At 41.6% G+C, this 22,478-nt stretch overlaps 1 protein-coding gene across 4 annotated transcripts in view; it reads right to left on the bottom strand.

Moving 5' to 3' along the window:
- Positions 1-22,478, bottom strand: part of ltbp4 (latent transforming growth factor beta binding protein 4) — a 41,173-nt gene that overhangs the window by 5,598 nt on the left and 13,097 nt on the right. The window contains exons 5-28 of one of the 4 annotated variants that reach the window (XM_030744025.1): positions 21,510-21,612; positions 19,902-19,961; positions 18,442-18,564; positions 14,712-14,888; positions 14,474-14,611; positions 13,722-14,006; positions 13,171-13,347; positions 12,517-12,648; positions 11,964-12,089; positions 11,243-11,356; positions 10,678-10,797; positions 8,588-8,701; positions 8,336-8,455; positions 8,143-8,262; positions 7,517-7,642; positions 7,115-7,240; positions 5,811-5,933; positions 3,600-3,731; positions 3,325-3,450; positions 2,971-3,114; positions 1,132-1,392; positions 958-1,029; positions 445-573; positions 214-354 (exon numbers count right to left, since the gene is read on the bottom strand). In XM_030744025.1, coding sequence (XP_030599885.1) covers positions 214-354; positions 445-573; positions 958-1,029; positions 1,132-1,392; positions 2,971-3,114; positions 3,325-3,450; positions 3,600-3,731; positions 5,811-5,933; positions 7,115-7,240; positions 7,517-7,642; positions 8,143-8,262; positions 8,336-8,455; positions 8,588-8,701; positions 10,678-10,797; positions 11,243-11,356; positions 11,964-12,089; positions 12,517-12,648; positions 13,171-13,347; positions 13,722-14,006; positions 14,474-14,611; positions 14,712-14,888; positions 18,442-18,564; positions 19,902-19,961; positions 21,510-21,612 — 3,289 coding nt within the window. The remainder of the gene's footprint in view (positions 1-213; positions 355-444; positions 574-957; positions 1,030-1,131; positions 1,393-2,970; positions 3,115-3,324; positions 3,451-3,599; positions 3,732-5,810; positions 5,934-7,114; positions 7,241-7,516; positions 7,643-8,142; positions 8,263-8,335; positions 8,456-8,587; positions 8,702-10,677; positions 10,798-11,242; positions 11,357-11,963; positions 12,090-12,516; positions 12,649-13,170; positions 13,348-13,721; positions 14,007-14,473; positions 14,612-14,711; positions 14,889-18,441; positions 18,565-19,901; positions 19,962-21,509; positions 21,613-22,478) is intronic. The other 3 variants (XM_030744026.1, XM_030744027.1, XM_030744028.1) reach the window with 3 other exon arrangements.

The following is a 22,478-nucleotide window of genomic DNA, read 5'->3' as shown; positions in this document are numbered from 1 at the left end:
TGCACTGAACTTGATAGCAAAAATCTGTCATATTTATTTTTTTTTGTCTGATTGAACCTTTGGTCCTATAAGGAAACATCAACATCTGCCCATCTATGCTTCAGTTTGTGCCATCAAATGCAGTTTTGCAGTTGTGCAGTAACTCACCATATCAGCCATGTTTGCTTGGAGGAGAAATGGGAGTAGGAGGAGGAGGAAGAAGACAGGTCTTACCCTCGTTGAGGTCAGAGGAGTTGACACAGTTTCTTTGGGTGTCATCGAGGACCAGAGGAGACTGACAGCTGCAGTAATAAGAACCAACTGTGTTCACACAAATTCCTCCCACACAGCTCTCCTCCTCACACTCGTCATGATCTGACACAGGAAGGAGGGAAAAAACTTTATTTACACAACAATTAAAAGCAGTTTGAGGAAATTAAACTGCTGAACTTCAGTTCGTCGTACCAACACACTCCAGCAGCGTGCTGTTGTAAACGTATCCACTGGAGCAGTAGCAGCTGTATCCTGGGATGTTGTTGACACACACGCCGTTCTTACACACCTCCGGATGGAAACGCTTACACTCATCCACATCTGGCAGCACAGGCACAAACAAAAGGACACATCTGTCCAAAAGACACGCTCATTTATGTCCACTGTATTACTACAGCTGCTGCTGTACCTCCTGCAGGGTTTTGTACAGAGGGATTATTACAGATCCTTTTTTAAAATCCAGACTCTTTGACAAGAGGATTTTACAAATACCTTCTGGGTTATGTTTTTCTAACCTTCTAAACACTGAATATCAGAAAACATCCATGCTGACTGGACATTCTCAGACTCGGTAACATCAACTAACATCAGTGCACGAGCATTTTCATGGAATTTTTCACTGTTGTTTTGGAGCATCAGTCAGGAAGAGAAATGCAGTTGGGTCAGGGTTTTTCTGGGGGTTAAAGATGTCTGCTGTGTTTGTACCTCTGTAGCTGAAGGCTCCTGGTCCTTCAGTAACATATCCACTCCCACTGGGACACAGAGTCAGAAACTCGGCTGCAACACAGAAAGACTTTATCAGAAAATGAACCAAAACCCAACTCTGATGTTCTGATAGATGGCCTGCATTCACTATAAAGACCTTCCTCTCTTTCTCACTTGTGTCTGCAGAGGGGCAGGTGTGGTACTGGCAGCCCAGCCCCCAGCCTTCCCCCAATGTGCAGCAGCACTCCTGCTGGGTGGTGTTGGTGGCCAGCAGGATGCAAGTCCCCTGCTCAGCCAGGTTGTAATAACACTCCCTCAGCTCGCCAGGACGAGCCTCAGGGAGTGGCGGCAACATCGGAGACAGCTCCACCACACTGGCGTGGAAGGAGGAGGAGGAGGAGGAGGAGGAGGTTTGGCGATTGGGGATTGCTTCTGCTGAAAAAAGGAGATTAAGACCAGTCTGGTTAACAGTTTTGGGTTGCAATGTGGCACAATTGTGAGGTACTGTGATGTAATGGGTCATAAATTATGATACACAAAGCTTAGCTTAGACCATATTTAGATCAGGGGGCAAATATCAGCTAATGCCAGCTAGCCTGGTTATCAGCTGCATCCACAGACTGTATGGGAGCATCACACAGACGCAGATACCTGCTTATCAGTACTCAGTAACTAATATAACATCCTAGAATTTCACTCAGCAAAGACATTAGAGGAACTGCAGCTTTTGGCACTTCAGTGTTGGTTTTATTTTTTTGGACTTAGAGGCTGCCAGTCAGGAAAAAGTATAAATCATTAAATTAAGTCATTAAATCCAATTTTGTTAGGAAAATAGGATCATTATTCCATTTGCACTACCGTATTTTCCGGAGTATAAGTCGCACTTTTTTTCATAGTTTGGCTGGGGGTGCGACCTATACTCCGGAGCGACGTATATGTGACATTTATAACACATGAACCAAAATACTCCAGCCACTTGACATCTCCGTGAACTGCAGCTTTAAGGCAGTCTTGCGTAACCTGTGGGCGCAGTGGATGATGGATGGAGAGCACAGCTTAACGGCAACTGGGAGAATGCGCCACCCAACTTTCCTGGAAGTCATTGGATGGATCAAGAAAACATGGGCTTCAGTGACAAACCATCCTGTTGGGATTCAGAAAGGCTGGAATAATTGGAACTGCAGCTGACGACGAGTCTGACTAACGCGACACAGAAGAGGAAGCGGCGCTTCGTCTACGGAGTGTACGGAATTGTTTAGAAGTGACACCGAGGATGAAGAATTCAATGGATTGATGGTTTGGTTAACTTGTTAGTATGTTCTTTATGCTATGGTTATCTGAATAACTTAATGTTACGTTAACATACTGTAGCGATTCTCTTAGTTAGAGAGCGTGTTGATGTTGTGGGATTTCGGACTGTTCGGGAGGTTCGTGAAGGCAGCATGGAGAGAGAGAAAAAGACTGAGAGCTTGCCTGTGTGTGTGTTGCTGTTCCGCTGTTGTAGTTGTGGTTGGCGTGGCTGTGGCCTACAGCAGCCGTTTTTCTGTTAATAAAGACGACCTTTGTTGTGAATATCGCCGACTTTGGAAGTGTGTTTACAACGTTACAATACCGAACACGTGTTCGTTGTGCGTCATGTAGCTGAATGTGCTACGTTAGCATAACGTAGGCGTAACCGTGTTCGTCCTGTTCTTCAATCCATTATTATTTTAAATTGCCGTTCAAGATGGAATTTCTGCTCTGGGTCTCGGATTCTATCAACCCCCCCCCCCAAAAAAGTGCGACTTATAGTCCAGTGCGACCTATATATGTTTTTTCTTCTTTATTATGCATTTTTTGGCTGGTGCGACCTATACTCCGGAGCGACGTATAGTCCGAAAAATACGGTACTTTATATTTGGTGGCATCAGTAACAACAGAAATGACAGTTATTGACTTAGAAAACACACGCAGCTGTGGTGAAGTTGGGTTGTAAAGTGGCTTGCAGCGGCATTGAGCCCAGTATGTGTATACCTCGAGCTCCCAAGCTGAGACACTGTCTGGTTGCCTTGTCGTAACTTTGTCCTGCCTGGTCACATTCACACATGAAGGACCCCTCCACGTTCTCACATCGTGCTGTGCCACACACACCTGGCAGAGACACACACTCATCCACATCTGAAAAGACACACATATTAAAACATCGAGTCATTTGATAACCCTTATAACCCAGATAAGCTGTAGATCGTTTTGCAGATTAAATATTTTGAAGACTGGAAAAATGCTTTTTCTAGGATCCAAAGATGTCTTAAAATGTCTCATTTTATTTTTCTAAACCTAACGTCCCAAAAAGCATCAAATCCTCACATTCGTGCTTTAAAAACATACCCACACAGGTCTTTCCATCTGCGTTGGAGGTGAAGCCCTTGTCACAAACGCAGCGGTAAGTTCCTAACAGGTTCTGACAGTAGGCGTTAGCTCCACACACGGTCACGTCGGCACATTCATTAACATCTGAGAGAAAAAGGAGACAAGGAGGAGGTCACGTACTTCCATCCATTCATTTTTGACCACTTATCTGCCTAAGCAGAGCTGGCCAGACCTCCATCTTCCAGCTCTTCTGGGGGGAGACTGAAGTGTTAGTAACATGCGCTCAGACTCACCTTCACAGATGCCAGCGTGGTTCACCTGGTAGCCTGGCTCACAATTAGTGAGGCAGCTGTAGGAACCAATCGTATTCTCACACCGCTGTGACCCGCAAATAGAACCACCAGACAAGACGCATTCATCAACATCTGTGAGACAGACAGAGATCATCAGCCGGAGACCAGATGTCAAGATTGACAGCTCTGGCTGGAACTTTGTGACCTCAGTGCAGCCTTAATTTATGCCAAGGGTAAGTTTTTACCTGGACGAACTGATTCCACCAGGAACTTTGACTCAGATGAGGCCTGCACTTCTTATGTAGTACTGTAGGGTCAATACTGGGTCCACTGCTAGTTAATATTCACTCATAATTCACTGATGTAGTTGTTGGTTAGTATGTTAAAAATATAGATAAATAAATAAATATACAGTCACTGGAATAAATATTAATGCCAGATTAAAAAAAAGCATCTCCTCCTAATTTCAAACCAAAGTGACCAGTGAAGTATATCAAAATAAGTACAGTGGTACCTTGATTTGCGAGTGTCCCAACCAACGAGTTTTTTGAGATACGATCGGTCACTTGGTCGAATTTTTGCTTTATGTTGCGAGCGAATATCTGAGTTACGACTGAGCGAAAATACACCATCTGCACGTTCTGTTGGTTTTTTTTTTCCTCTCGCTGTGCGCTCGTTTTCTTCGATGGTTGTTGATCTGTTTGATTATTTTTCGCATTTATTTTGGAACATTTCCTTTTTTTAAACCACGGGTCCAAAGAAAGCGAATGCCAAGATCGGTGCTGAAAAGGATGATGACCATGGATATAAAGCATAAAATTACTGAAAAACATGAGCGAGGCGTGCCTCTTGCTGTCGGGGTGAGGGTAAGAGTGTGCCAAAAAAGGCAAAAGAAGGAAGAGAAGATTACATGAAGTGAAAAAAAGGAGCATTAAGTTTAGTGATCTAATGTTTATCAATGTGATAAATGCTCAAGCAACCATAAAATGTGTATTCTAACACTTTAGTTGAGTCCCTCAGGAGCCAATTCTGGGTCCACTGCTGATTAGATTACATTTAGTATGCTGTATAGACAAGAGTTTTGGGCTACAAACACATTACATCTGCAGGAGCTGCTTGGCCATGGAAACACATGCCATGAAGCTCCCGGTGCACAGCTTTTGTGCTGATGTTAATGCCAGAAGTGGTTTGGAGCTCAGTAATTTTTGACTCACTGTGCACCTCAGCACTCAACGATCTGGCAGTTCCTGGCTGAGTTGCTGTGGTTCCTAAACTCTTTCACTTTGGAATAATACTACAGTTGAGCATGGAAAGAAATTTCACAGACTGATTTGTTGCAATGGTGGACTATTATAGTACACAGCTCAAATACGACCCATTCGACTCATGTTTGTAAAGGCAGACTGTATAATTACACGCTGTCAGTCCCACTGCCATTTCAGTGGCAATGGGACTGAAACCACCTGAAATTAAGGATTAAGAGGTATGACCTAATATTTTTGTCCATATAGTGTAAATATTATGCTCCTATGTGGGTCTGTCATCAACAATACAACTGTCCATATGCTGATGACACACCATTTTATATATCTGTTTCTGTAAAAACATCAGACTCATTCTTTGTTAGCGCCATGTTAGTAAAACCTTGTGAGCATGACAAAAACTTTACTTCTTAACGTCCACAAGCACATATCTCATATCTCCAAGTCTTAGAAGCCTCATGTGTCAGCCAGTCTTTGAACAGCTGGTTCATGAACTCATTACAGTAACCAACCAACCAGCTTATTCAAAGCACCACAGTCATAGTACTAACACCAAAAGCTTTGAATACATCAGTCTGACTTTAACTTCTCTTCACTGGCTCACAATAAAATAAATTACTTAATATTCTTCTTACATTTGTCTTTATTCCATGTTTCCCCCCCTTTTCATCTGAATCATTTCTCAGTTTATCTATTCCTTGAGTTTTTTTTTTTTGTCAAAGCCACAGGAAGCCACAAGGAGCTGGACAAAAGAGCTGCAGGTTCACAAACCCTGTTATAGGTTAACTTTACTGGTCCGGCCTGCTTAAAATTAAACTGCTGTGTATGTGTCCCATTTATTAAAAGGTTGACCCCCTTATCCTAAGGACAAAGACACTGTTTTAGGGGCACATTTAAACTGATGTTACAGCAAACACGTCTTTGTATATGTGTGTGTGTGTGTATCTACCAAGGCAAGCAGTCCCCTCGGGGTTGGTGGTGAAGCCGATTTGACACTCGCACTGGAACGAGCCTTCAGTGTTCACACAGCGACCATCCGAACACACACCCACCTTCACACACTCGTCCACATCTGCACAAAGAGATGAGAAGACAAAGAGCTGCATTAACTGTTCAGGAATTACAGCCATTTTTATACACACTTCCTCAATTTTAGGTGCCCAAAATTAATTGGACAGCTTCCAGATCAGATGAGGCCCATTCCCACATTATTCCACAACAGTTTAGGCAGATAAAATATCTGGAGTTGATTCCAAGTGTTAAACTTGTTTTTTACATCTTCTCACTGAAACTCTCAATATGAGGCTCAAAGAGAGGTCAGTGCATATGAAGGTCATCATTACACTGAAACACCATGGTTCCATGGTCAAGAAAAACAACTTCACAACATCTAACCAACACAGGAACACTCGAGGACGCCCACGTATGATTGTGTAAGTCTACAATCAAGAGACACCTTCATGAAAACAGAATTTACAACAAGGTGCAAAGAACTGGTTACACTCAAGACCAGGAAGATCAGATTAGACTTTACCAGAAAGCATGTAAAAAGAGTTGGCACAGGTCTGAAAAAAATATTTGGATGAAACCAAGATGAAGTTGTACCACGATGATGGGAAGAGAAAAGTTTGGAGAAGGAGAGAAAGAGCTGATAATCTGAAGAATGCCACGTCATCTGTCAAACATGGTGGAGGCACCGTTATGCGTGGGTCAGTCACCTGATCTCACAGAGCAGCTTTTCACTTACTAAATACAAAACTGAGGTCAGAGTGACCCACAAACAAGCTGCAGCAAAGATCAAGCAGAGCAACTCAAGGGAGGAAACAACACCTGGTAATGTTCTAGATTTCAGGCAGTCATTGATGGCAAAGGTTCTTCCTTGAGGTATCAAAAACAACTTATTTTTAAAATTATGTTAGTTTTTTCATTTACCTTTGAGCCTCTGAAAATGGGAGACTGTGTATAACATTACTTTGTTAAAAACTACAAAAGAGGGTGTTGATGTCCAAATATTTGTGGACCTAACTGTAATATACCCACTCAGAGAGCACATTACTACATGTGGGACAGTTCAGCACAGCGGCTTTGACGTCACTTCTACTTTTGTTCATACTGTCACCGGGGCTGTAGTTGTTCTTGGTAGTTCTCGGTATTCTGTATTTAACTAAAACATGTGCAACGTATACACATCTCTGAACATCAGTGTGCACATGAACCAAAAGAAATGTTGCTTGTTTGAATGCCGGGACTCACCGAGACAGGCCGTCCGGTTCTCACTCAGTGTGAATCCCTGAGAGCACACACACATGTAGGATCCAGGCGTGTTCACACACTCTCCTCTGGAGAAACAGAAATCTCCCTCCAAACACTCGTTAATGTCTGAGGACACACATACACACACACACACACACACACACACACACACACACACACACACACACACACACACACACACAAAATGTTCAAATATTTATAATTTTTTGTGTTTTTAAATTTCTCACTTTTTTTCAGGAATTTACCAATTTTTTTTTTTTAATATTATCTTTGCAAGTCCTTACTCTGAGACTTTAAGAGTCCACTGCAAGTCTAACAGAGTAAATTTACTTTGTCACCATCATCATCATCCATAACTAGCAGCAAGCGACCTCCACTCACCTCTGCACTGCCTCCCCAATCCGGAGGTTTGATACCCGGGCAGACAGTCGCACCTGAATGAGCCGACAGTGTTCACACAAACCCGCTCTGCCTCACACGCCCTGCTGCTCGCACACTCGTCTATGTCTGCAACAGAGAAAGTGGTTTCCTTTTTATTTCTTCCAATGCTTAGCCTGCTGCCACTGCAACCAGACTTGGATAAGCAGAGGATGGATGGATGGATGGATGGATGGATGGATGGATGGATGGAACCTAACTTCCACCACATTAGCTCTTTTTTATGTAGCTGCGTGGCTTTTTACAGATCAGTGACTTTCTAAAGACTCCATCTCACTGCTGTGTGACTCCAGCTTAACCCACAACCTACAAACTGATGATTTAGGAAATGATACAGTGATGAGTGAAGAAACTGTGATGTAATAAACATGATGTAGTAAACGATGAAGAATCAGGATCAGTTCCTCTCTTCACGTTCTGTTCTTAGCTGGTTTTTATAAAGCAGGACTCCTCAAAGTTTGGATTCATCAGTTAAGTTGAGCAGCTTCTGAACGTGTGTGTGTGTGTGTGTTTCTGAACATGTGCGGTTAGAGCTCGTGATTAAAATATTTGTGTGTTTGTGTGTGTACCTTTACACACTCCATCCACGCTGTGGTATCCCTGCCGACAGTCCACACATCTGTAGGAGCCTTCAGTGTTCATGCACCGCTGACCGGGACAGGAGTCACTGTTCTCACACTCATTTATATCTGCAAACAGAGAGTGTGTGTTTCTGTGGGTTCATAAATCTGTGTGTGTGCGTGTGTGCGCGTGTGTGTGTACCTGTACACTGTCTGTTGGTCAGCCTGAATCCTGGTCTACAGGACACACATCTGTATGACCCCACAGAGTTCACACACATCTGCCCAGGACACTGAGATGGCTCTGCACACTCATCGACATCTGAACACACACACACAAACACACAAACACGTTCTTGACTGATTGACTGTTCAGATGATGTTACTCTAAGTCTGTAAACATGGCTTGTTAGCATCCATCCACCTGTTAATATTTTTACTGAAGGATGTGTACCTGTGCAGGTGTTATTCTGGAGCTTGTAACCATGGTGACACACACAGCGGTAACTTCCAGGTGTGTTTTCACAGCGCCCGTTGGAGCAGGGAGCCTGACGACACTCATCGATGTCTGAAGACACAATGGGGCAAATTTATGTTTACAGCAACTTTAACAACAAGTGTTTTACAAAAGGACATGAAGACACCGACGAGTACACAGACGGGAATGTCAAGTCAAGTCAAGTTTATTTATAAAGCACATTTAAAACAACGACGTTGACCAAAGTGCTGTACAAGATCTGTAACCCCAAGGACTATACTAAATAAAAATAAAAATATATAAATAAATAAATAAAAAAATAAAAATAAATAAATAAAAACATTAAGAACAATAAATAACATAAGAAAATTAAAAATTAAAACGTTTAAAACAAGTACCATAAAATACCATAAAACAATCATCTAAAAGGAGGTAGCACTGCAGCCAAATGCCAAGGAAAAGAAATGTGTTTTTAATAGAGATTTAAATGTGTGTATCGTCTGAGCTGTGTGGATATGGAGAGGTAGATCGTTCCATAGCTTTGGTGCTGCTGCTGCAAAAGCTCGATCACCTCTCTGTTTTAGTCTAGTTTTAGGCCTCTGTAAGAGCAGCTGGTTCGATGACCTCAGAGCTCTTACAGGGGTGTGACAGTGAAGCAGCTCAGACAGATACAAAGGTGCCAGTCCGTTTAAGGCTTTAAAAGTAAACAATAAAATCTTAAAATCGATTCTAAAACGGACAGGGAGCCAGTGAAGGGATGACAGGACTGGGGTAATGTGTTCATGCTTTTTTAAACCGGTTAAAAGACGAGCTGCCGCATTCTGGACTACCTGCAGGCGGCGCACAGATGATTGATCTATGCCAAAGTACAGAGAATTACAGTAGTCCAGGCGGGAAGTAATAAAAGCATGAATAACTTTTTCCAGGTCCTGCTGTGGGAGATAAGGTTTTACCTTGGCAATGACTCTGAGTTGGTAAAAACTGATTTTGGTAACAGCACTTACTTGCTTCTCCATTTTAAAACTACTATCTAAAATGACACCCAGATTTTTCACAGCATCACGACAGTGAGGAGCCAAATGACTCGGAGTGCCAGAGGAGTAGCTTGAGGGGTCAAATTTACCAAAGCATATGACCTCGGTTTTGCTTTCATTAAGATTTAGGAAATTGTTTCTCATCCAGGACTTGATGTCACTTAGACAGTTCAGCAGGGGTTCCCATGGATCTCTGCTGTTCAGTTTGATGGGCATATACACCTGGATGTCGTCAGCAAAACAGTGGAAACAAATATTATGTTTCCTAAAAATCGACCCTAGAGGCAACATATACAATGAAAAAGAATTGGGCCCAGAATGGACCCCTGAGGCACTCCACAAGAAAGCTTTGCTGTGGTAGAAAAACAGTTTCCTAGATGGACAGAGAAACTTCTATCAGTAAGATAAGATCTGAACCAAGTCAGAACCGTGCCTTTAATGCCAATTTCATGTTCTAGGCGGGATAGAAGGATCTCGTGGTCCACAGTGTCAAAGGCAGCTGACAGATCTAGAAGTACTAAAACTGCAGGACTACCAGAGTCCACAGTTAAAAGCAGATCGTTAAAAACTGTGGGAATGTGGACAATCAGGTGGAAGGAAATAGACCGATGGATGGATGGATGGATGGATGGATGGATGGATGGATGATGGATGGATGGATGGATGGATGGATGGATGGATGGATGGATGGATGGATGGATGGATGGATGGATGGATGGATGGATGGATGGAACTTACTTACAGGATAGTTACAGCCTAAGGGCAGGCCTTAAAAGAAAGCGTTACCATATTTTTTTTTTATATTTTAATAATAATACTTGAAATGTTGTAATTTTCACAAATATAAAATATATTTGCCAATATTTGACTTCTGTTTTTTTACTTTTACAAACCTCTCATGGGTAAAACAAACCTTTGACATAGAGTAGAAATATACATTTTTTATTACTTTAACTGCATTTGGGGATTTTTGTTAATAATGAAAGAAACAAACTTTTAGCATCTATTTTTTTTTTTATATTATTGTTTTACCTGTGCAGACACCATTGAGCAGTCCATATCCTGGCAGGCAGGACACGCAGCGGTACGAGCCCTGAGTGTTGACACACTCCTGACCCGGACACTGCAGAAGGTCGGCACACTCGTCCACATCTGACAGACACACACACACACACACTCACGCACGCACGCACGCACGCACGCACGCACACACACACACACACACACACACACACACACACACACAGATCAGTGATATCACTTATAGTAGATTTGATCAGTTAATTATCTGTCTAAAACAAGCAATTTTAGCTCCTCCCCATTTAAGACCAATTGTCTTTTGATTGGCTGCCACTGTGATGTCCATATTAGTGATATTAACTCTCTATGATATCATAAAAATCTAAAACTAGAAAAACATTGTGATAAACTGAGTGTTTAGAGCAGTCTGCAGCCTGAGCGTTTGGCTCACACTGCTTTATTGACCTCGTCATTAGAACCTGAAAATCCACCACTGATGATGTATGAGCCTGCGGCTGTCCCGATAAATCTCTGAAACATAAGATCATTAGCAACATGTGCCATCACGGGCCTTTACCTGTGCAAGTGTTGCCGAGGAGCCTGTAACCAAGGCGACAGACACACCTGTAGCTGCCCGCCGTGTTGTCACAGCGACCGTTGGTGCAGGGATTCTGCCGGCACTCATCGATGTCTGAGGATTCATCACAGCAAACTGGTTTAACAGCCAAAATACATTTTATATACTAATATTTTTTTGTAATATTTCTCTGATATGTTACTAAATGTTTTCCCAAAATTGTACTGATAATTTTCATGTTATTGACATATATTTTACTAATATCAGTTGAATATGTTAATATTTCTTCAAAAATTTTACTGATATAGTTCGTTATATTTTATAATTTGTTATTTAAATTTTTTCCAAAACTTTATTAGGACTTCTTTTAATATGTTTTAATTACTTATTTTTTCCAAATATTACACCAGTACTTTTACCAATATTTGTCCTACGTTCTGACAGTGTCAGTTTTCCCAGCATTTTTCCAGATTTTTATTTTCTGATAGTTTATTCATTTTTTCCCCTAATATTTATTACAGGTGTTTTATTTCTCTTACAGTTAAAGTCCCAACCATGCAGAGGAAAATATCTTCAGTAAACTGTTGTATTAAATAAAGTGTTTCATTTCTCATAAGAACAAACAGAACATCCATGTTTCCCTTGGCGCCTATCCCAGCTGCCACCGGGCGAGAGGCGGAAAAACAACCCTCCAAATCAATAAACAGGAAGTGGCCATCACCTTGGCAACTGGTCTGCTGGTTGCTGCTTCTGTATCCAGGTGGACACGCACATCGGTAGCTTCCGACGCTGTTCACACACTCTCCCACGGAACACACAGCTGGAGACTGCAGACACTCGTTCACATCTGCACACATGCACGCACACACACACACACGCACGTGTGCGCACACACAGGCACACACACACACAGTCACAAGAAGAAGACACCTGTTTAAAACAGTTCATGCTGTTTGTCGCAGAAGCAACTGTTGCAGGAAACGATCTTTTTCTACAGGAAACAGCAGCTTCTTTTTTTTGCTCAAACCTGAATGTTTCAGAATTATTGGTCAAAAAATATTAGCAAATATCTGAAGTCTTTTTTTTTTTAACAGGAAAATATGACTAAAGAAAATGTCAGGAAAAACAGGTTTATCTGTAAAATAAAAATTATTATTGTAAAATGTAATCGTCACATTCAATAATATAATCGTCACATTCAATAATATTTACATAAAGTTCAGCGTGAAGTCAACCTTCCTCTGTGTGTGTGTGTGTGTGTGTGTGTGTCTCACCTTGGCAGTGTGTGCGCTGAGAGCTGAGCTGGAACCCCTGATCGCACACACAGCTGTGTTTCCCACCTGGCTGATCCACACAGCGGCCACGGCCACACACACCTGGTCTGCTCTCACACACACCTCGTACTGCTGCGCACACACACACACACACACACACACACACACACACACACACACACACAGAACATGAATCCTGGTGGGGCCTAGTCCCCATGCGATGCTTTACTTCACTGCTCAGTTTTATGTTCGACCCTCCTCCACACTGACGGTACTATCACAGAAACATGGTGGCACAGCTCCATCTTCGCCCTGATGTTCTGATTATCAGCTGCATTACTGAACTGCATTCTCCCACCGAGTGAAGGCCAGAGAACAGCTCCTCAGACTTTACAAAGTCATTAAAACACATGAAAACCAAACAGGACCTGTTTGTGAGACTTGAGCTCATTTAATGACTTGAGCATGAGCTGAGAGCGTTTCAGGGAGCGACTGGCAGATTGTATTTTGAACTGATTCAATGTATCAATAACTTCACATCACATTTTTAAAATGATGTGGACAAACTGTCCATCCAGAGTAAAGACAGGTGGAGAAAACAAACGCTAAATGTCCGTCTGCGACACCCGCGCTCCGTCTGCTGCTCGTACTCACTCTGAACTCTGGTGGGTTGGGGTGTCGGGCTCACAGCCGGTCTGGTCTCCACAGGAGGGAGCTCTCCGCCGGGTCTCGACCCACGCTCAGTGCTGTGTGGCTGGGCCGGAGCAGGGAGGGAGTCCCCCCTGGATGCCGGCTCATCCACACGGTACAACAAAGAGAAATGATCACCTGCTGAAAACAGAAATGACAATGTTAAATCGGTTCCCTCTTCGGGAGCTTTGAGGTTATTTAAATCATTTTCTTCCTCCCTGCTCGATCCTCCTCTTCATTAAATCTACAGGTTTGACTAATGAGATAATGGCCTAGAACCGATGATGAAACAAAAGTTTTCACTTGTCACAGTATCATAAAAGCTGCCAGAAACGAGATGCTTTGTAGCTGCAGTTTAAACTGAAGACTTTTTTTTAGCATCACCCAACACTGTGTTTTTAATGCCAGCCCCTGACACAGCACCACTGTCTGTTAAATAATACAGTGTTATCTGATGCTCAGTGATGGGTCATAGAATAAAATCTCCCTTATTTAAGACTTGTTTTTTGTGCTACCTTGACTCCCGCTGGATGGAAGCTGAGGTCTCAGTTGTGTTGAATCAGGTCGGCTCTGCGGAGCCCGGGTTCTGCCCTGGGTGGCCGTAGTGCCAGCACTACCAGGCTGCACAGGCCTGGATGACGAGGAGGAGGAGGACGAGGATGAGGAGGCGGGAAAGCCTGTGCCTGGGCGGAGCTGAGGTTGGGGTAGACTGGGTCTGGTTCCAGCTGCTACAGCATTGGACGTACTCGCTCCACCAGAGGAAGAGGGTTTCAGCTGAGACCTGGACCCAAAATCTGGATCTGGAAGGGAGGATTCAGACTTCTCACAGTGGCTAACAGATGCATATTTGTTTACAAAAAAATAAACCGTAAATGTCATTACAATGAATCAGTGATTTTTTTTTATCATAAGAAACAATTGTCTTCAAATATTACTTAAAAACAGCCAAATAAGATTTAATCTAAAATGCGTCTTATACTAATAATTTAGATTTAAACACTCCAGCATTAACAGTTGTTATAATTAATTAAGACATCAGCAGCTCCCGCTTTAATAAGCCATCATTAAAAAGATAACTAAGATCACTGAATCATAAACACACCGAGGGTTGTGAACTGTTGTTTTTGTGATTATTGAGCGTTTATATGCTTTAATTTCTGTTCTTGGTTAGGTTTATTATGATTCACTAAAGTGGACCAGCCCCCAGCACTCCCATTACAAAACCACAAGCAGCCAGTCAGAAGGATGATTTATGCTCAGCAGGTACCCTGGTTGTCCACGTTGCTGCGGTTTACCAGCACAGCTCCTTGGCTCCCCAGCTGCTCATTGGCTATCTGGTTGAACTTGAGGGTTGAAGGTGAGTATTGGAAACCGGGACCAGCTGGGCAGATCTCCTTAAAGGCCACTGTAGGAGGGGACAGAGGGGAGAGAGAGGACACACCAGAACACTCACTGGAAACTTCAACAAAATAAACTCATTCGTGACTTCATCTTCTGGAATCTACCTGAACCAAAGTAAGGACACCTCTGGCAGTTGGGTCCCCAGGCTTTGCCGACTCGGCTGCAGCAGCAGATCTGCTTAGTGATGCTCCTGAGGATAGGCAGGGAGCAGGAGGATGGACCCAGACCTGAACCCAGGATCCGGTAACACTGACCCTTCTCCTCAGATATCACGCTCTGGGCTGAGGAAGAGGACACACAGAAGCAGGGGAATTTGTTAAAAGATGAACCAACCGGAGCTCAGCTGGGACCTGAAGCAGAGCGCTGCATGCAGAACAAGTACATGCTGTACCCCGATCCGCTGGAGTTACACGACAGAGACCAGGCAGGAAATTCAGGAACAGGAAGGTCATTGACAAGACAGAGCATCAGCAGGCGGTGTGAACCGTCTGCTTTAGGATGATTTTGACGTCAATAACTTCCCAGGTAAACATCTGGGTAATAGCTTCAACCAAAGAGGACACAAGTGCTAACACCACACACTGCATATAAAGATGGGTGTAAATTCAGGCTCTGAAAAGTGAAACCAACACTGAAGTGCCTTAAACCTGAATTCTTTCTAATGACCAGCAGGGGGCGACGCCTCTACAGGAGAAAATGATTCTACGGATCACTTGATCTTTGACCTCAGTAAAACTTTACTGATAACTTTATGGTCTTGGCTGCTATTTTAAAGTCCTATTGAAAATGAAGGTCGTATTAAAGCAGAGGTGGATTTATCGCTGCACAGCGAGCACACAACCTCCCCCAGTTTCTCAGTCAGGTCCACCCGTCATTCGTTACATCCGCTTTCAAAGATAAATGAATAAATAAAACGGGTGCAATCATAGTGTTTATGTTCTTTGTTTACGTACACTCTGTGGCTGAATATAGTTTAACAGTGAAGATGTCATGGTCCTGGGTCTCGGACCAGCGTTTCTACTTCTGTTGGATTCTTACTTTGTTGTAGTTTTGCAGTCTTGAGTTTTGAACTGTTGGGAGTTATTTCCATATGTTTACATTCTCTAGCCTTTTTCAGTTGTAAGGGTTCTGGTTATAGTTACGGCTGTGTGTATTTTATTCCTTGTTTCAGTTATCAATGCCTCACCTGTGTTCTCTTTATCTTGTTGCCAAGTGTCTGTATCTGTCGGGTGTTTAGTTACTTCCTGTTTTGTTTTGGTAGTCCCTTGTCTCATGTGCTTCAGTTTCGCTTCCCGTTCTCATCCTGAGTAATTATCCCCAGCTGTGTTCCCACCTGTTGCCCATCCCCTTGTTATCCTGTGTTTGTATATACTGCCTCAGTCTCTTGTCATTTGTCATGCCCTCCCCACTTGGTTGTGTGCTTTTCTTGTTCCACGTCTTCCTAGTTTGATTATTAGCTCCAGCTCGGCTGATGTCTTTGTTTGTATTTTTGATGAAGAGTTCTGTAATAAATCTGCCCTTGAGTTTGCATTCTGTCTCAAGAGTCCTGCATTTGGGTCCAAACCCCACCACACTGTCCAGCTGGGACAGAAGAAAAGGATTGGATTTAAACATCAAGCAGGTGGTTGTAAAATAAATATTAGATTTATTGGAAGACACTTATTAATTTAAGAACCACTAGAGCACTTATGAACTTATTTCATTCACGTTTAGCTTGTAAGTTCCTAATACTTCTGAGATAAAATAGAAAAAAAAAAATCACGTCTACAATAAAAAAAGGGAGGAACGTGCAAATAACAGAGCTTCAGACTTAACCACTTACTGTAACACAAAAATGTGACACACCCAAAATCACGCATTTTGAAGCCTCAACCTTTTTAATATTTAGAGCTATTTGGACGACAGGCTAGCATGAGAAGTTATCAGCTAATGCTAACTTGGTTATCAGTGTGCATCCACAGACACAGATATCTGCTAATTATTATATTAAGTAACATCCAATTAAAACCCTCGCCTCCAACAGTTCAGGGACTCCAATTAGCTCAGGTGAAGCCTAGTAGACAGCTAGCAGCTACAGCCACCTGTGTCGCCATCCACCTGTCAGTCAGAGAGGCCACACCCCTAAAAATGCAAACTTTGAGCTTAATACAATTTAAACCGGTGAGTTGGCCCATTAACAGGGATAACTTATCTATAAAGACCAAACCAGTTTGTATATCAGGTTGTAAATATGTTTTTTCCTGCTATAAAGTGGAGACTAACTCACTGTGGAGGCGCAAGTGGACTTTAGAGGAACTACAGCATTTGGTACTTCAGTGTTGGCTTCATGTTTCTTGTGTAAAACTCATTTTAGAAAGAAAGAAACTGTAGATGCTGGGGAGGGGGCTGCACTGAGAGGTTAACTTAGATGTCAACAGCGACCTGAAGTTAAAACACAAACAGGAAGTAGAACAATAGAAAAAGCACAGCCAGTTTACACCAGTTTGCTGCTCAGGAAATCTTAAACTTTGGTATTTGTCCACGTCCGTGTGGTATGATAATGTGGAACAAAAGAACTTCACATCAGCGAGATTAATAATTCGGATATAAAAAGATATTTCCAGTAAAGGATAGAGACTGAAATACACACAAACCCAAACATAGAGACGCTGTTAAAAAAACAAAAAAAAAAAACAGTGTAAAGCTTCGATAAGAGCACTGTCATCAGTTACCGGGTGGACCAGCATCCTGCAGCACTTCTTCCTCCCCCACCTCCAATTCAGTAAATGCCGGTCGGAATAAGCAGAGCACCGGTCAGGTTTCACAAAAACCATCTGAGCACCAAACTTGTCCCCGATTCCCACTAAAGAGCAACGAGCCGTGCTGACTTTGAGCAGAACAAAGATTTCATTGAGATCAGCTGACCACCACACAAACAAAGACAGCTGTTGACCTTTAAAAGTGCAGGAGGCTTCATGACATTTTCAGATAAAGTCCACTTATTATTGCTGAAGGTCTGAGCCTCAGTCTGAGGAAGCTGATGTTCAGACTGATTTTCAGTTCTGAATCTTTTTAATAAATTTTGAATTTTTTAAATGATTTTAATAATTTCAAAAGAGTTAACCAACATTTCTTTGTTAAAAAAAATGCATGTAAAACATTCAACAGTTTTTAAGGCCAATCACCTGCTGTATCAAATTTAGTAACTTTAATGAGTTGCATAAGTAACTTCGAATTTAAAATCAGCTAACATTATTTAAAACTGTCTCTTTAACATCTTTTTGTCCAACAAACTAAACTAAAAACATTCCTATTTATCCTTCCAGTAGTATAATTCCTGGTCTTAATGATCATTTTACTTGTGTTTTTATTGTTTCATCGATTTCAGTTTGCAGGTCGTCTATGGGTTCTATACCAAGTATAGAAATGGCTGCAATATTTTTGTAAAACCTCTTGAATTAAAGCTGAAAGTCTGCACTTCAGTTGTTTCATTCATAATTTTATGTGGTGGTGTACAGAAGCAAAAAATATTCTGTCAAAAACCTATGAACTGCATAACTATTGTATATCCAGATGAAAATATAGGCATTCCAAACTGTAAAATAAACAATCTCTACTTTTGTTGCAGGAGCTTCAGTTTTTCTGTACTTTGTGGGCGTTGCTCAGCTAAAGTTTGATGTTCAGTTAATAAAAGTGAGACGACCCTGCGTTTAAGAGGCCAACAGATATCCAGGAGTTCAGAAACTGGGAGAGCTCAGACGGATTCAGAAAGTCCTGACAGGAGTCGGCATCATTCCACATTTCATTCCCAAGCCAGCGGCGGCAGCAGCGTGCATGTAAATGTGCGTTACTTACAGATGCAGATTCCATGTGAGGCGTCGAGTATGAACCCCAGCCTGCACACACAGCTATAGCTCCCCCTGGTGTTCACACAGATCCCGTTCTCACACAGCCCCGGCTGCAGGCACTCATTCACATCTACACACACATAAACACTTCAGGCTTTCTCAGCTTTTCACAGTTCAGGCTCTCCAACGTGATCCAAGGTCAAACCTCCTATAGCAGACCATTTATTTACTGAAATAAATAAATATTTACTCTTAAGGGGGCTCATTCTAAAACTGATAAATTTTTTAAAGTGGGATAAGTCATCTGGTCATGAATAGAGAAATTCATTGCACTGTCAAAGGAAGAATGGAGAACTTATCTTGTAAAACAATCAGATCAAGATTTCTTAACAGTTTTGACCATTATGAGCTCAAGAGCCCATAATGAATAAAAACTTTTCTTCGTTGTTTCAAACAATTTTTGCACAATGTCTGAACAGACTGTAATTTAACTGTAATATAACAAAAAAAAAAATCAGACTCCCTCATCACCGCTAACTGCCTTTGGGTATATTTCTACATGAAAGTCTCCGGATAGATTTTTCCATTAAAAAAAAATAAAAAATTAAAGGATGTGACATTCTCTTTATAACGGGAAACCAATCAGAAGAAAGCTGCCAGAATGGAAAATACTTACTATAAATTTCTTTCTTTAAAAATAGTTTAAAACTTTTCCAAAATGTGTGTGAACTGAGTTATTGAGATTAATGGGTGATACCCCTGGAAAGTAAATCCTATTACCACCAGCATCAAGAAGAGACCCCAGAGTAGCCTTCTACCACCAGAAATGGCTCTTGGGGAGTAAAGAAATTAATTGTGATGCTGAACTTGCAACATTTCTTAAGATTAAAGCTGTCAATGCCAATATTAGCCCAGTACCAAACGTTTGTGAAGAGAACTACCAGTCTAAAGTTAAGTTAAACAATTAGAAGTGCTAATATTTTAGCTAAGATACCTTATGTTAACATACTGTTGCAAAGATAAACTGAGGCTCAGTGTAAAACAAATTAAGTAAAAATTATTTTAAATTGTAATTCATTCAAAGCAATTCTAAAAAGATGTGATTCTTTGATTTATTTGTAGAAAGTTTAATGTTGTCCAGTTATACATATCTGCAAACGAGCATAAAGGTTGTTTGATTATAACCTATCATAAGAACGAGATAACGTTGTGTCATCGGCATAGAAATCTAAGCAACTATGTGTACCAGTGGAACATTAGATTCACTGACAGTGCAGAAGTGGATGGACATAAGCATTGATCCAATTTATCTTTAACACTAGAAGTTCACATCTTGAAAGATGCAAAAAAATAAATAAATAAATAAATAATACTCTGATTGATTTGATTGACAATTTAGTTTCCCAGTTATTTAAAGAAAGAAAAGAATCAGACCTCCACCTGAACGATTACAGCCGCCAAACTCACCAACACACTGCGTTCCATTGGTTCGCTCAAACCCAACCGGACAGCTGGCATCGCTCTGACCTAACGATGATCAATAACCAATTAGACTATGATCAGTAACTTGTTATTGTGAAATAATTATTTGTTCACATACTTACATTTACTGACTGCTAAGAGAGACCAAAAACACAATCCAGTGGCAACCACTGTGTTGGTTACATTTAAGCCAAATACGATTAGACAAAAAAATTACTTTTTGCAAAACTAGGGGACTTTTCTGACCAGGTTTAATGAACCATGGATCACATTCTAATAGGACATATAAACACAAAAAACAAAACATAAACCAGCTGTGTGTATGTGTGTCCTCTTTTTCTGTTCTTTAAGGGTGTACAGCATCATTCTTTACAGACCAGTGTGAAGCTGGATGCCAGCAATTGAGCTAACATGATTTCCTGTGTGTGTGTGTGTGTGTGTGTGTGTGTGTGTGTGTGTGTGTGTGTGTGTGTGTGTGTGTGTGTGTGTGTGTGTGTGTGTGTGTGTGTGTGTGTGTAAAGCCTACAGTCCCAGAGAGTTGCATTCCTTTACTGTTAGTCAGCTCTAAAAGAACAAGGAAGACCGATTATTTTCTGTGTCTCTATGTCTATGGTTGTGTGTTGGGTCTTCACTTTGAGGCAGACCTTCAGAAGCCAGTTGAAAACTGCCAAAACCTAATCAGGTTTAATTATGATGTTTAAGTTAAGGGACCCCAGAAAAAACAATATTAACTACAGTCCCCACAAAGATAGATGAACAAATGTGAGTGTGTGTGATAAAGTCCAATAGTTATATAAGCAGTTACTGATGAAATATTTCCAAAATATTAAAGTGATGAAGTAGCAGACCCTCACTCAGAGAAAAAGTGTTTTGGTGTATGTGTAGTTGTGCTTGTCTAGCTATCTTTGTGAGGACCACTACAAAAATGAGCCCAAGTGAGGACAGTTATGGAAAGATAGATTTTAGCCCTTTTTCCAGAAAAAAAAGAGAGCTTTCAAAAGGTCACTTTTTACAACACTTTTGCTTGCTAACACTAAATCACTAAGTCAAGCTGGTGTAATGCTGCAACAGAGTGTGACTTTACATAGCATGTTGCCATCAGCCTTGCTTTTCACATGGATGTTGGTTTTAGCTTTGCTGCTACCTCCACTTCTGGCCCCTCATTGTGTCAGCTTTATGCCTTTTACAGAAAAAGGTGAGCAGAATACTATGTCTCTCGCCATGAAACCACCACGAAGTGCAATTTTCCCACCTTGAACAAGCTGTAAAAGAGGAATTAGTCAGACAGCATTTAGGTCTGGCTTTACTGTCCAGGGCTAAAGTTAAAACTGGACAACAGGACCTTTTCTCACAGTGTCAGAAAAATTTGAGAAGCTCAGTTTCATTAAGAATTTTCAGGCCTAATTTAATGTTTATTTATTTAGTTTTTTGTAGAATTCTATAAAATATTAGAAAAAGAAAAAATATCTAAAAATCTTTCTAGCTCTGGTTTACCCAATAATGGCGATGTCACTCCAGTTAAGTCCTGGAAACCTTCTCAATTTAAAAAGACCACACAGTGTGTTGTGTGTCGCTGTGTATGTGTGAGTGTACCTGTGTTATCAGGACAGAGGACACAGTCGCTGATGCCCCAGGCCTTTCCGATCCCTTTGCAGCACATTTCCCTGCTCCGAAGGCCAGGAAGAGGAGAGCTGCACTAAAAATAAACACAGTCCAAGATAAATCTGATGGACCACAGCCATGCTAGCGTCTACGAGCCTGGACTTTAATCAAACTGAAATCAAAATAAGACATTAATATTCATTATGTAGCAAGGAGATAATTTAAGGACGTCATTGTCATTTTAAAAGATGTTTCAAGGACACACACGGTTTTGAATTGAGGTTCAACCTAATTATTTTCAAAAACAAACTAATGAAACTGGCCTGGACATAAACAATATTAACCTTAACTTAATATTTGTTGCAGAACTGTTTGAATCGATCAAGTGATTTCTGTAACTCTCAGTGAAACTGCACCTGTCCACAGGTATTTTGGGCCACTCATCGTGAGCAAACTGCTCCAGCTGTCTCAGGTTTGAAGGGTGCCTTCTCCAGCCTGCATGTTTCAGCTGCTTCCACAGATGTTCAACAGGATTTAGATCAGGACTCATCTTCAGAACAGTCCAGTGTTTTGTTCTGTTTTAGTTGTGTTTGGGTCATTATCCTGTTGGAGGACCCATGACCTGCGACTGAGAAAAAGCTCTCTCACACTGAGCAGCACGTTTCTCTCCAGAATGCCTCGATAGTCTTCAGGTTTCATTGAACCCGCACAGATTCAAGGCACCCGGTGCCAGATGCAGCAAAGCAGCCCCAGAACATAACCGAGCCTCCTCCAAGTTTCACAGTAGGTACAGTGTTCTTTACTTTGTGTGTCTGTGAACATAAAGCTGATGTGATTTGCCTAAAAGCTCAAGTTTAGTCTCATCTGTCCAAAGTTTGCTCTCCCAGAAGCTCTGTGGTTTATCAATATGCATTTTTGGCAAAATCCAGTCTTTGTTTTTATGATTTCCTTTCAGCAGTG

Source organism: Archocentrus centrarchus, chromosome 13 (assembly GCF_007364275.1).
Source record: "Archocentrus centrarchus isolate MPI-CPG fArcCen1 chromosome 13, fArcCen1, whole genome shotgun sequence".
Lineage (NCBI taxonomy): Eukaryota > Metazoa > Chordata > Actinopteri > Cichliformes > Cichlidae > Archocentrus > Archocentrus centrarchus.
This window is presented reverse-complemented; position numbering and strand designations above follow the sequence as displayed.